At 39.9% G+C, this 13240-nt stretch overlaps 1 protein-coding gene and 1 long non-coding RNA gene across 4 annotated transcripts in view; one reads left to right on the top strand and one right to left on the bottom strand.

Moving 5' to 3' along the window:
• The window catches only part of LOC117767822 (3-hydroxy-3-methylglutaryl-coenzyme A reductase-like), a 43848-nt gene extending 30832 nt beyond the window's left edge, over nucleotides 1-13016 (top strand). For 2 of the 3 annotated variants that reach the window (XM_034595745.1, XM_034595748.1), the window contains exons 13-20: nucleotides 154-312; nucleotides 3134-3291; nucleotides 3389-3494; nucleotides 5122-5292; nucleotides 5927-6067; nucleotides 6298-6456; nucleotides 8334-8488; nucleotides 11090-13016. In XM_034595745.1, the coding sequence (XP_034451636.1) occupies nucleotides 154-312; nucleotides 3134-3291; nucleotides 3389-3494; nucleotides 5122-5292; nucleotides 5927-6067; nucleotides 6298-6456; nucleotides 8334-8488; nucleotides 11090-11144 (1104 nt within the window). In that variant the 3' untranslated portion in view covers nucleotides 11145-13016. The remainder of the gene's footprint in view (nucleotides 1-153; nucleotides 313-3133; nucleotides 3292-3388; nucleotides 3495-5121; nucleotides 5293-5926; nucleotides 6068-6297; nucleotides 6457-8333; nucleotides 8489-11089) is intronic. The other variant, XM_034595746.1, reaches the window with a different exon arrangement.
• Nucleotides 6290-6852, bottom strand: LOC117767939. The gene is made up of 2 exons (XR_004614975.1): nucleotides 6769-6852; nucleotides 6290-6500 (listed from the first exon to the last, which is right to left on the bottom strand). It is a non-coding gene; the product is annotated as an uncharacterized LOC117767939 (long non-coding RNA).
• Nucleotides 13017-13240: the final 224 nt, after the last annotated feature.

The following is a 13240-nucleotide window of genomic DNA, read 5'->3' as shown; positions in this document are numbered from 1 at the left end:
CACACACACACACACACACACACACACACACACACACACACACACACACACACACACACACACACACACACACACACACACACACACACACACACAAACTGTAGTCCTCTCTGCACCACAGATTCACAAGGTTGGTAAAATTTCTGTTTTCAGGTTATGGGCACCTGCTGTGAGAATGTGATTGGCTATGTACCCGTACCCGTGGGCGTGGCGGGACCACTGCATCTGGATGGGAAGCAGTTCCAGGTTCCCATGGCAACCACAGAGGGCTGCTTGGTTGCCAGCACCAACCGCGGTTGTCGAGCAATTGCTGTGAGTGTCAGATAGTTTTTACAGGACAAGTATCGAAGTGGACAAAATAATTGAGTTTTTTATATAATTTAATTATAATTCACTTTTCCTTTGCTTTAAGTTTTCATCAAAATCACATCAAAAGTCTGTGCAAGTAACCAATGAGATAAATCCTGGTTTATTTACACATAAGTGATATACAACTGTGGCACAAGTCAAGAAAAGATAGACTTTATTTTCCTAAAGATATATTATCAGCTTGAGAGAACATCTTCAAATTTGGTACATTCACACCGATTGGATTTTGGCTGTCAAATGTCAAAAGGTCAAAGTCACGTTACCTCACCTTTTTGTGAATGAGATATATCAGGAATGCCAAAGGGAATTTCATTACACCTGGCACAAACTGATTAGATATTGGGGTCAAAGGTCAAGGTCATGTTGGTCTTTGCCTTGTGAACGTAATATCTCCGGAACGCCTTGAGGGAAAACTTTCACATTTGGCGCAAACATTCAGTTGGACTTGGATTTATTTTGGTTGCAAAAGGTCAAAGCTCAAGGTCACGTATGTTTTTCTTGAATGTGATATTTTGGACTCAAAGATGAACTGACTAGATTTTGGTGCCTGGAGGTCAAAGGTCAAGGTCACAGTGACCTCAAATTGTTGTTAGTGTACTATATCAGGACTGGCATATTAAAGTTCATCTGGACAGCTGGCACATTCACTTAAGCTGCTGTCAGACATGCACTCCAGCTTCTCCGGAGGAGGTGTATGCCTGAGTGAAAGCCTGAGTTTCTGCAGACTTTCTCCACCTGGCCCCCTAGTATAAAGTCAGCAGAAAGTCGTGAGGAGCTGATATGAGAACACATTAGGAGATCCTCTACAGCAGTGGTCACCAACCTTTTTGAGCCCAAGATCACTTTTTAATTCCAAACGTAAGCCGAGATCTACCACCCTGATATCTTCCAGGAAACCCACTTAGGAGGGTCGTATTTATTATTTTTTGCAATTTCTGTTAAAGGCTGAATGTACAAGAAATAAAAATACACAAAGAGAGGCTGTTGTGCAACTTTTTCTATTCAATGCACAATATTCAAATTAATATCAATTCATTACAATGCACAATATGTAGCTTCTCAGTTCCACATCATGTTCTGCAGAGGAGCTGCTACTGCAGCACAATGTTTGACCATATAGGCTTTGATTTTAATATGGCCACAAATATGATTATTGCCTTGTATGAAAGAAGTCCCTTGTACTCAAATAAATACCAGTACTACACAGTATGAAGCCGTGCATCTTCCGCTCCTGCAAATATTTCATAATAAAAAAATCATTTTTTAAACAAGGGAATGGATTCCATCAACAGAAATGCTGGAGTGCTTTTATTTTGAAAAGGCAAACAGAAAGTGTTGCAACCATTTGTTTGTGACATAAATTCATCAGATAAACATTAAAGATAAGGTAAGGTAAGATCATTTTCTCAGTTTATTCTGCTGTGAACCACAATGTTTATCTGTTTATGACACAAATGTATTTACAACACTTTCCGAACCCGTTTCAAAGTAAAAGAGCTCCAGCGTTTCACTCTCTGAATCCACTCATTTGTTCCAACGGGGCTTTGATTGTTATCGACAGGCCGAAAGATGCGCATCTTCATACCGTAGAGTCCTGACATTTAGTTTAGTACATAAACCAATTTGTTCTTGACGGAAATGCAGGAGATAAACCTGCAACTCCACCGTCATTAGCGGACACACAGCGCATATGAAAAACAGACAACCGACACACAGCTGATCTGCGGCGCGACGACAGCCAGTGATTCCAGAGAGTTGAGGGATCGACAATGAAGACTGCGAGATCAACTGGTAGATCGCGATCGACGGGTTGGCGACCACTGTTGTAGAGGATTCACCGCGAGCAAGTGGGAGGGTTGATGACGCTTCTGACACGAGACAGAAGCAAAAATGGTGTCGATGAGCTGTAAAAAAATCATGTGATCTCCGCAACGGAATTGCATACAAACACACTGAAACACTGTAACAAATGCTGAGCTTTGATGTTATGAGGTATTACTCACACCTACAGTAGATTTAAGATCATTTTTTAAATGTGTCAATCCACATAAAATTGACAATGACGAAGCTGCAACACTGTCTGACTACCCATGACAAACCAATGAAAATAATGACTTAGAGAAATCGACTCTTGAGTTAGGGAGAACTTGCATTATTGTTGTGTGAGGTTGTGTGTTTTTCTTGCTGTTGTATTTAATGTGAGCTGGTGGTTGGTCTAGAAATTGTTTTCTTTAGCCAGCTGTATCTTTAAATTATAATTTGTCAGACTGTGACTCTAAAGGCACCCCTGCTCAAAAGCCATTAAACGCTATGATTTTTAATCTGGGAACAGGGACTCTTGAGATTTAATTTGGTTGTTTATTCAAATATCTAAAATGACTTCCCTGACAAACACCCAATGTGCATTATTATTGTTGATTCTCAGTGTGCAAACTCAGCATGTTATGTTGCTGATGTAACTCTCTGTGAGGAGATCAGTACTGGTAGGTCAACAAAGTGTGCGTCTTGTGGCTTGGCAGACACTGATAAAATTGGGGCAATGATAAGGAAGACTTTTTTGTATTTGATTGGTTGGTATCAAATTCATACATCCTAAAAAGAGCTATAGCTGCTTTATTATTAAGATTTAAAACAGAGAATGTGTAAATATTGTTTCTGTTAATTTGTCTACCCATTTTCAATTACTTTATAGTGTTCAGTAGTAGTGTGAAAGCAGCATCCTGTGATAATACTGTATGGGTTATGTGGCCCCTGCTTGTATTAGCTTGGAGGTGGAGCCAGCAGTTGTATCCTGGCTGACAGCATGACTCGAGGACCAGTAGTGAGGCTGCCCTCTGCTTGTCAGGCTGCTGAGGTAAAGCACTGGATGGAGAGCATTGACGGTTTTCAGGCCATCAAAGAAGCTTTTGACAACACTAGCAGGTACAAATTTTAAACTGACATGAACAGAACTGTAGTAAGTTTGGGTTTCATGTTGGCTGTATGTCATCTGGTTTATTTTTGTGGTTGCTGTTTGTAGGTTTGCTCGGCTCCAGAAGTTGCTGGTTGGCGTGGCTGGGAGAAACCTATACATTCGCTTACATTCAAAGACTGGAGATGCTATGGGGATGAATATGATATCTAAGGTAACTGTGTATGTGTGCATGTGCTCGCGTGTTTCATATCATCAAGATTTTCATTTAAATAGCCAAAAAACATTTGATGGCAAAACTATGCACATTATATCACACATATATCATAGAAATACAGACGTATGTAGGACAGGGGTTGGCAACTGCAGGCCTGCAGGCCAAAACTGTCTGAATTTATTTATTTTTTCAGAATATTTGACACAGAAATTGGCCCAATAATAAAAATTGTATTTCTCAAAAGTGGAGTGAACATTCACGGGTGCAGCAGGTGCCGGTCTCTGTCATGGCAGCAACATACAAAGAATAACCTCCTCTTTTCGCAATTCTGCCTACACAGTAAAAGCACAATGTTAGATTTCTTTGCAATACTTAATTTTGGGTTAAATTACATAATTTTTTATCTGAAAAGTTGTGAATTTAGCTTTGGTTTAAGATTGTGTTGATTGCTTAACAGGCATCTGAAATAGCCGATGTGTTATAGGAAAAAATAACATAAATTAAGTAAATCATTCAACTTATATAAACATCAAACACAACGTTTTTCATTTTATTAAAAGCATTGACTAAAAAATCTGTGCAAAATGGATGCCCAAGGCCTTCACTGTAGATGAGACATATCGGGCTTACATTCATGAAACCAGGTAGGATCAACTTGTATTGGACCAATATCAGATTGTCTAAAATAGTCTTCAGATGAATGCTGAGGATTTCAAATGTGTACAGGCATCTACAAATGTGTATTCAGAATCTGAGTGTGTATTGAGATTTATAAATACATTAAAAAAATCTGTAAATGTGTGAGATTTTTTACTTGTGTAGACAAATCAGAACATAGATCCCTGAATATGTAATAAATCCTTATATGTCTACATTTTACAGATTTACAAATTAAAGGTTTACAAATCCGATTATGCATACACATATTCTGAGTACACATTTACTGTATACATTCCTGTATACATTCTCAAACCTGCATTTGCAGATTCTTTCTCTTTCCACACTCAAATAATTTTGCTACACTATTGGCCTCATCAAACAATCAAATTCACAAATCACAATTTGTCACATAGGGCATAATTTTAATGCAAAGTTTTCTAACTTAACTTTGCACACAACATCCAGCATGCAGATATAAAAATATTTTACAGTATTTTATGATACATTCTTTAAGGCCTGTGTGATGAGTGGTCCCTAATGCTCAGATTAATTCTGAAGTAGGCTACGACTAATAATTGTTAGAATAATATAGACTCTGGAGTGTATCAAAAAGCAGTCAAGTCATTCTTAAAATTCGAATATATCTTGTATTATGGAAAGGGAAGATTAAACAGATTGTACATTACTCAGATAGGTAATTGCCTTTTTTATTTGTTGAGTTCTTTAAAAAAAAAAAAAATCTATTCTTTGTGTAACAAGCGTTGTGTGGATAAGCTCAACTATGAAAGCTGCTTCAAAACCAGCAACATTTTGTCTCTTGAATTAGCCTTTGATTGTGTTCTGGCCCACCAGCTAATGGCTAAAAAAAATGCCTTGCTGCCAAATTGACTTGCTGCCCGCTGATGTAAGACATACAATCCTAGTCTATCTCACGTATGGTTATTCACGCTTGACTGATCTGCAGGGTACAGAACAGGCTCTGACCAGACTTCAACAGCACTTCCCAGAGGTGCAGGTGGTGGCTGTCAGTGGGAACTACTGCACTGACAAGAAAGCAGCTGCCATCAACTGGATTGAAGGCAGAGGCAAGTCTGCTGTCTGTGATGCCACCATCCCTGCTAAAGTGGTTAGAGAGGTAGGCAGAGCCAGAACTAAGAATGCTGCTTACTGTTGTTGGCATTGACTTCTTGCACATTTTAAAAGGAAGTAATAAGTATTGTGAAAAGCTACTGCTGTTAGTCCGTGAAAATCATAAAATGTTGCAGGAAATAATCTGGTTTCCAATTCATGTAACAATAGATTTTGATTTCTGACATTTGCTAAAAGGAAGAAGGATCAACATTTTTAATCTATGCAAACACAATAAAAAGTTTAACTCAGCTGTTCGTAATTAGCTTAGAGTTAAACCCCCTTATTAAATCAGTCAAACCCAAAGCATTTAGCACAATCAGGAGGCAATTATAGAACATATGACAAATACCTTCCCTCCAAATTTCTCCTGTCCATACACACATGTAAAAGATCCCTTCCTTTCACATTCATTTTAAGTGATGGGGGCAGATAGTGCACCATCCCTACATTGCTGCTCAGCATGGAAACATTGAGGGACTTCTATACTGAAGCAATTTAAGCAGATACTCGATGTCTATTGTCTGAAGACAGATTTGAACATTGTGAACATGTCAGTTGTATATGGCTTCATCTAACCTTAAGTTGTTTCCCATTCAATAGTCATCATCTCATATTAACTTCTCCCTGCGCTGCTGCAGGTTTTAAAAACGACAACGGAAACTCTGGTGGAGCTGAATGTCAGTAAGAACCTAGTGGGCTCCGCTATGGCAGGGAGCATTGGTGGATTTAATGCTCACGCAGCCAACCTTGTGGCTGCTATCTACATCGCCTGTGGACAGGTGAAGTAATTGTTAAGAAATACTGTGCATCAGTGTGTGTGTTTCAATGTTTTCTTGTGTCAATATTGTGTGTGTGTGTGTGTGTGTGTGTGTGTGTGTGTGTGTGTGTGTGTGTGTGTGTGTGTGTGTGTGTGTGTGTGTGTGTGTGTGTGTGTGTGTGTGTGTGTGTGTGTGTGTGTGTGTGTGTGTGTGTGTGTGTGTGTGTGTGTGTGTGTGTGTCCGTCCTCCAGGATCCTGCCCAAACAGTGACCAGCAGTAACTGCATCACCCTGATGGAGGCAACAGGGCCAACTCGGGAAGACTTGTACATCAGCTGCACCATGCCCTCTATAGAGCTGGGCACTATAGGAGGGGGCACCAACCTGGCACCACAGCAAGCCTGCCTCCAGGTACACACAAACACATGTTTTACTATATCTCCAACATCAACTTTCTGCAGGTCAGACAGAAAGAGGTCTGTAAAAATCAGTGGGCTATGTCTTTTCTTGGCGGGTGTTGAGATGGTGCTGGGTCATTTTCAGGGATATGAACATGTTGTGGGGAGAGAGCCTAGGAGAGACTAGGTTGAGGACTCTCCTGAGCTTCAATCTCAGCAGCATGTTCTTGATCATCTAAGTTTGTTGCAGTGCCATCCTCCTGGTCTTCCTCAAATCAATTTGACCACCCGTCTCACTAATGCAAGAAAGCTCTTCTCTCAGCACATCCGCAAAGTCATTGCCACTCAATTTTTGCAATCCCTTTCGGCACTGTGAGATATATTTCTGTGGTTGATTGGCTAAGTGTGGGTGTTTATATGCTTGCTAAGGCCTTGATATGGTAAGCAATGTTTTTCTCAGTGTTACTGGCAAGCTTGTACGGCAATGATGATGATGATGTCTGTACAGCTGTGCCATATGTAAACTCTACAATAAGCTGTGAGCCTGATTCAGATTAGGGCACTGGGATTGTTCTCTGAATAGAACTATACTGTTTTAGAAAGTCTTAAAGTTGTTGTCTCTGCTTTTTAAGCCACTAACTAGGACTGAGTTTGGAAGATTAACACTTGGTGGAAATATTGTCATCCGATTCATTGGTTGCTAGTTAATATATATTTTGACCACTCCTGGCTTGCTCGACAAATTTGTAAGCTACAGGACCAGTTCCAGGTTCTGGTGGAGTAACATTATAAATGATTTAATCATCTATCTGTTATATTTTAATGTGGGTTACAGTTGCCGCACGTATGTTTGTCTCGGCTATGAGTTAACTCAAATTATACAAACGTTATACAAAGTTTTTTACTTAAAGAAATAGAGAGGAAGGCTGATATCAGCAAAATGTATTATTATCATTATTATTATTAACTGGTGCTGCTTTCATTACATCTATAAATGTCACTCTTATTATTTTCTTAAAACAACCAGTCCGACAGAACTTTATAATGATGGTTACACAACTGTTCTTGGTCTCTCTCTCCTCTCTCTCCTCTCTCTCCGCCTCTCATTGCCCTCCCCTTTTCTCTCTTCTCTCTCCTCTTTTCCACCCACGTCTCCTCTCTTCCCCATTTTCTCTGCTCACCCCAACTGGTCGAGGCAGATGGCTGGCCACATTGAGTCTGGTTCTGCTATAGGTTTCTTCCAGTTAATGTGGGAGTTTTTATCTCCACAGTCCCAAAAGTGCTTGCTTGTTGTGGGAAATATAGGGTTTCTCTATAACTTTATATACCTGTAACGCCTTGATCTCACTATGTAAAGTGCTTTGAAATAATGTATGCTATGATTTGTGGCTGTGCAAATACAATTTAATTTAATACAATATTGTACTTACATTTAGACAAGCATCTGTTCAAGTTAAAGAATTGCAGCATATTTTATTCATTATACTGAGTAATGAGATGAGATCACACAGTCATGTTGAATTTAAGAACTTACCCATTAATTTTTCCTTTCCTTGATTTATTTCCCTTTTTTATAATAACATTATCGTTACAATTGTCAATACGTCTCCCTTCATTACATTACCTTATATTACATTTCATTTAGCTGACGCTTACAATAAGTGCATTCAACACACAGCATCTATTGCTGTTCTGTCCGTCCTGGGAGAGGGATCCCTCACATTTGTCTCTCTCTGAGGTTTCTATGTTTTTCTACGGGTTTTCTCTTGTTGTTTTTCATTACTCTTGCTGAGGGTTAAGGGCAGAGGATGTCTTTTATTACAGGTTCACCAACAATTAATGCACATTTTGTGTATGTGTGTGTGTGTGTGTGTGTGTGTGTGCGTGCAGATGTTGGGCGTGCAGGGAGCCAGTAAGGACTGTCCAGGAGAGAATGCCCGGCAGCTGGCCAGGGTTGTATGTGCCACCGTGCTGGCCGGAGAGCTCTCACTGATGGCTGCTCTGGCTGCTGGACATCTGGTGAAGAGTCACATGACACACAATAGGTAAGGGTGAGAAGCACTCATTTACAAATTTAGTCATTTTATGCCTGTGAGCTTTTCCCAGGTCTACATAAAAAATCATATACACTGTCAATGGTGACTTCTATCAACACCACAACCTAGTAAAACCAAACCAATTGGTTCATCCTTTGGTTCAATTACCTCTGTTGAAAGGTACAACATAAAGGAAACATATGTCCTTATTTGCTATTTTTGTTTGTGTCAGTGTGTTTGTAAATGTGAGGACACAAAGAAAGGCATAGAGAGGAGAGTGACAGTAATAATACTTTATCCCCCACTGGCTGAATTTCCTGTCATAGGAACGTTTTTCATCAAATCATTAATCGTGGCAAAATGCTTGAATTAAGTTTTTACTGGTTCCCAATTTTGGACCCAATGAATTTGTTTACAAAAAAAGAGAAATCCAAGTCATGTGGGGCCCGCCAAAGCAGACTTGGAAATAATTAGACCTGTTCCAAAATGTGGTTGACCCGAAAAGAACCTATTAAAGAGAGATCGTAGGTAGAAAAACTGAAGAGTTGTAAAAAGAAAGTAGTGACATGACCTACTAACCTTACTCAAAAGAGATCAAGCATTGGACAATGACTGCACTTCACGCATGCCTTATCCTAATGATTCATGATCTTTAACAAAGAGTTGCCTATGGGGTATGAAATGTTGGTAAAATTAGTGACAACAGTCCTAATTAGGCATCATTGCCTGTACACCAGAGTAATGCACGGGTCCAGTTTTGCAAACTTGTACCCACCCGCATCCGCAAAGGTCCGTACCATAACCAACCCGTTACCCAAAGTTAGCTAGAACTAAAATATGGACCTGCCCTGACTAATTAATATAAGACCCGCGACTGACCCGTGATTAAACACAGGCTAAACAGTCACTCACTTCAAAGCACTTTATTTTTACTTGCGAAATTTAAAAATGTAGAAACTATTATAATTAACAGCAGCGAATGTGGCAGAATCAATAAACAGCTTTGTTGCTATTTGCTATTCTCATGCTGACATGTCATTGCTCTTGAGACAGAGGTTGCTGTGCAGAAATACAACATCGTCAATAGTCCCTATATGTTTGCCTGTGCCATTAGAACATGTCAGCCAAAATTGCCTCTTTGGCAGAATAGAACACTACCTATGTTACTCACTTAATCGCCAAAGACATCATCTTCTGCAGGCTTCCCAAGCGTGGTGCACTGTGTTCAGAATGTGTGCGGCACAACTAAGCCTAGTAACAGAGAGGAGGCCCGCCACTATGTTCAGTCACATACACCAGTTTAGAGAAGAATTCATCAAAACTCGCACCCACTTGCATCCATGACGCAGTTGTTTATTATAGCTGGTCTGAGGTTATCTGCTGTTTTGCGTAATGCACTGTCCCACTCTGAAGTGCAAAGCACTTGCTCAGTCAGCTCCCACTTATTGTTAATGTAATACACATATACATACTGTGTGACACAAAGATAACCTATTTTATGGAAATCATCTGTCCACATATCCAAAGTGACAGCCCCGTTGCCTTCAGTCATCTGCGTCCTCAGGTCCGGAATGATGTTTTGTCGAACCAGACACAGCTTCTAACGATCTGATGTCCCGGCACACAAATTTTACCGGCAACTGGGTGATGGCATCCCCCCTTTTTGGTGGTTTGAGAGTTGTGTTCTTGAAAAAGTATCTGTCAATTAGCGTAGCACCTGTGCTCTTGCAGCTGTCGAGGTGTTTCCTCAGTGATGAAGTGCCTAGCTTTCGGCTTTCAAAAGCTATTACTTTTTGGCATCGTTTATAAGCAGCAAAGCCACTGACAAATTTGTTCTCAGAGTCTTTGATTATACAAACTTTGTCTCAATTGTCCGACTTGGTTCTCGATGATGTATTGTCCACAATTTGGTATTCACCACTTACTATTTTTGTCTCTGTCATCCATTTTGATCTACTAGCTAGCAGCAAGGCTTTCACAATAAAACATTTAACATTTTTTCATTACCAATTTCAATGAAAACAATAACATCACCCGCTACCTGCAACCATTTAGTTCACTTTTACCCGTACCCTGTGAATTTCCATAAATATATTTTTTACACAACCTTATTCAGGTTATCCGGCAGGTAACTGACCCGGTGCAGGACTCTGCTGTACACAACCCCTGGTTATGGGGTAGAAACGGCCACACAGGGTAGAGCAGGGTAGGGTGATTTAATGCATAGAGCATTACAATGACACACGATTTTATTTATTTAAAGGGATAAAAGAAAATGTGGTAATCAGTGTTATATTTTAACTGAGCCACAAATTAATGAATGTTTGGCAAACACTGTGAAGTCTAACAATACTTTGGGATCATAATGAAACTGTAGCAGGACAGAGAAGTCATCTGAGTAGGCTGTCCTTCAGTGGCCCAGGATGTATTTGTGTTGACACAGCTAAAAAAATGAGGCCACATGCGTCCTAGACCACCTTCTAGTGTGGTCTGCGTGTCTGGCTTTCAAATGAGTCTTCAATGTGTCCTGCGTGCATTCAGACCTGTACTTGCAGCTGTTAATACCAGGTCTAAAAGGGGTCTCTGATTACCTGACTGTTCTTTCTGCAGATCTAAGATGAATCTACAGGAGCCTCCAGGAACGTGCAGCAAGAAAGCCTCTTGAAAGCTTGAGAGCAGCTTAGGTTCCCTCAGTGAGCCCAGGTCACTGGACGAAGTAGAAAATCTGAAAGGGACCAATCATTCATCAAACAGATACAGGTGTCTTTAAAGTGACATACATTAGAAAAGTATTGTGTCTTATGCAGCTGGCTAGAAGAAGTACGTTATTGGCTTCTTTTATCACCACAGTTAAGAGATAATGTCATGTTTTGTTAGGAAATAGATGGTCAGGGTTCATATTAAACATTTATGCTCTCCTGCCACCAAATTGATTACTGTGAACACAAACAATGCCACACAGACTTCAGAAACAAGTAAAAGGTTCTGATTGTTGAAAGTGTGTGGCTGGTCATGTAAACCTCAGTGGCAATGCTGGTTACCACAGAATTTGCGTCATTTGATTTCTTTAATATTGTGTTTTATGAAGCTAACAATGACACAGTGGTGAAGCAGCCCAAGCCCAAGCAGATTAAAATTCTGGTTCTACCACAAGACAGCAGAAAGAATAACCATGACTGGCTTCAGGAGTTGATTAATATACTGTATGTAAATTAGGGCTGGGCAATTAATCCAAAATGTACTAAAACCGACATTTATAACCTCTAACCGATTTAATCTTGCTCATGTCGGTTAATTCTGTCAATGCGTGCATTCACGAACTGTCTACTTTCCGTTACATTCTGTGCTGTATAACCCGCCCGTATGTCCTCCCTCCTCACTCCCCTGCTGACCTGCGCTCACTTTAAGTTAACAATGAACACCAACACTAAATATGTGTCTGAGCCAATTCTTTGTGTTTATTATGAAATATATTCTCACAAGACTGGTAATTAATTGGGATGATTATGATTTCAAAATTTATGTCAAATTAACAAATTATTTTTGAATTTATTGTTAATTGTTTATTGTGATTAATCAGATGATGATCAGCTGTGATAGAAGGAAGGAGGGAGGGGACTGAGGTTCTCAGCATAGCTGGAGGAAATGTTTGTAGAATGGGGCATCAGTACAATCTTTGACCTCACGCTGGAATTAGACATGTTTGTTCATTTTGCTTTAAACTAAAATAAATTTACCGAAAGGCAACAGAATCGACGACTGCAGCGTTATGATATTGACTTTGTCTTAATGTGTGAGTCAAGAAGCGGAGCCCGTTAAAGTGGCAGAGAATAAAAATCAAATAACAGGCCACCACATAGTCAAAGACTCCAGATCCGCTGGAAAAACCTGTTGATGGAATAACGAGACATCGCCGAGTAGAATCTCCATTGGATTCTTATGAATGGAAATTGGACACTTCCGTAGACGGAGCGCCCGGAGTGCGCAGTAATCAGCTAAATCCTGGATCCATGTGCAGTGAGTAACGAATGAGATGAACTGTCAACTGAAAAAATATCAACTAAACTGATGGATAAGAATATATTTGGATGCCTGTCAAAATAAAACTAGTGGAAATGGAGGAAAACATGTTACAAGCTAAATTAGAGAAACTGGAACTAGAGGCGGACATTGCTGCTGAGGATGCCAAACTAATGGTTTTGGACAGTTTTCAGGAAAGTTGTAAAGGTCAATCAACAGTACAAGAAAAGACTGGTATGAATGAGTATTTGGACAGTCACATGGAAGAACACAATGGTTCTGTGGACAAAGTAGAATTCTCACCTGCTAAATAGACAGAATTGGGAGCTGTACCTAAAACACCTCTTCAGAGACTTGCCCCATCCACCTAAATTAAATACCTATGAACAATATCCAGTGCAGGAACAGGAGGACCCAGAGAGTGACTCTTCTGAGGAAACAGACTCTAGTGATTACAAAAAGATATGCTAACTGATCCAGAGACAAATTGATATTGCAGATCTACTGGTTTTGCAACAAAAACAATCCTCACTTCTATCCAGACAGATCCCAGTGTTTGATGGTGACCCTTTAAGTTTTCAAATCTTCATGTGTGCATTTAAGCATGGTATTGAAAATAAAATTAGTAATGATGAGGATGGACTTTATTTCCTTGAACAATACACTAGTGGCCACATGGAAGCTAACAAAGGCTATGCTGAGCCTCAGTGACTTCTGAAAATCCACTTTGGAGATCGTAAA

This window comes from Hippoglossus hippoglossus, chromosome 9, assembly GCF_009819705.1.
Source record: "Hippoglossus hippoglossus isolate fHipHip1 chromosome 9, fHipHip1.pri, whole genome shotgun sequence".
In the NCBI taxonomy this organism is placed as follows: domain Eukaryota; kingdom Metazoa; phylum Chordata; class Actinopteri; order Pleuronectiformes; family Pleuronectidae; genus Hippoglossus; species Hippoglossus hippoglossus.
The sequence above is the reverse complement of the archived record's forward strand: the minus strand, read 5'-3'. Positions and strand labels throughout refer to the sequence as shown.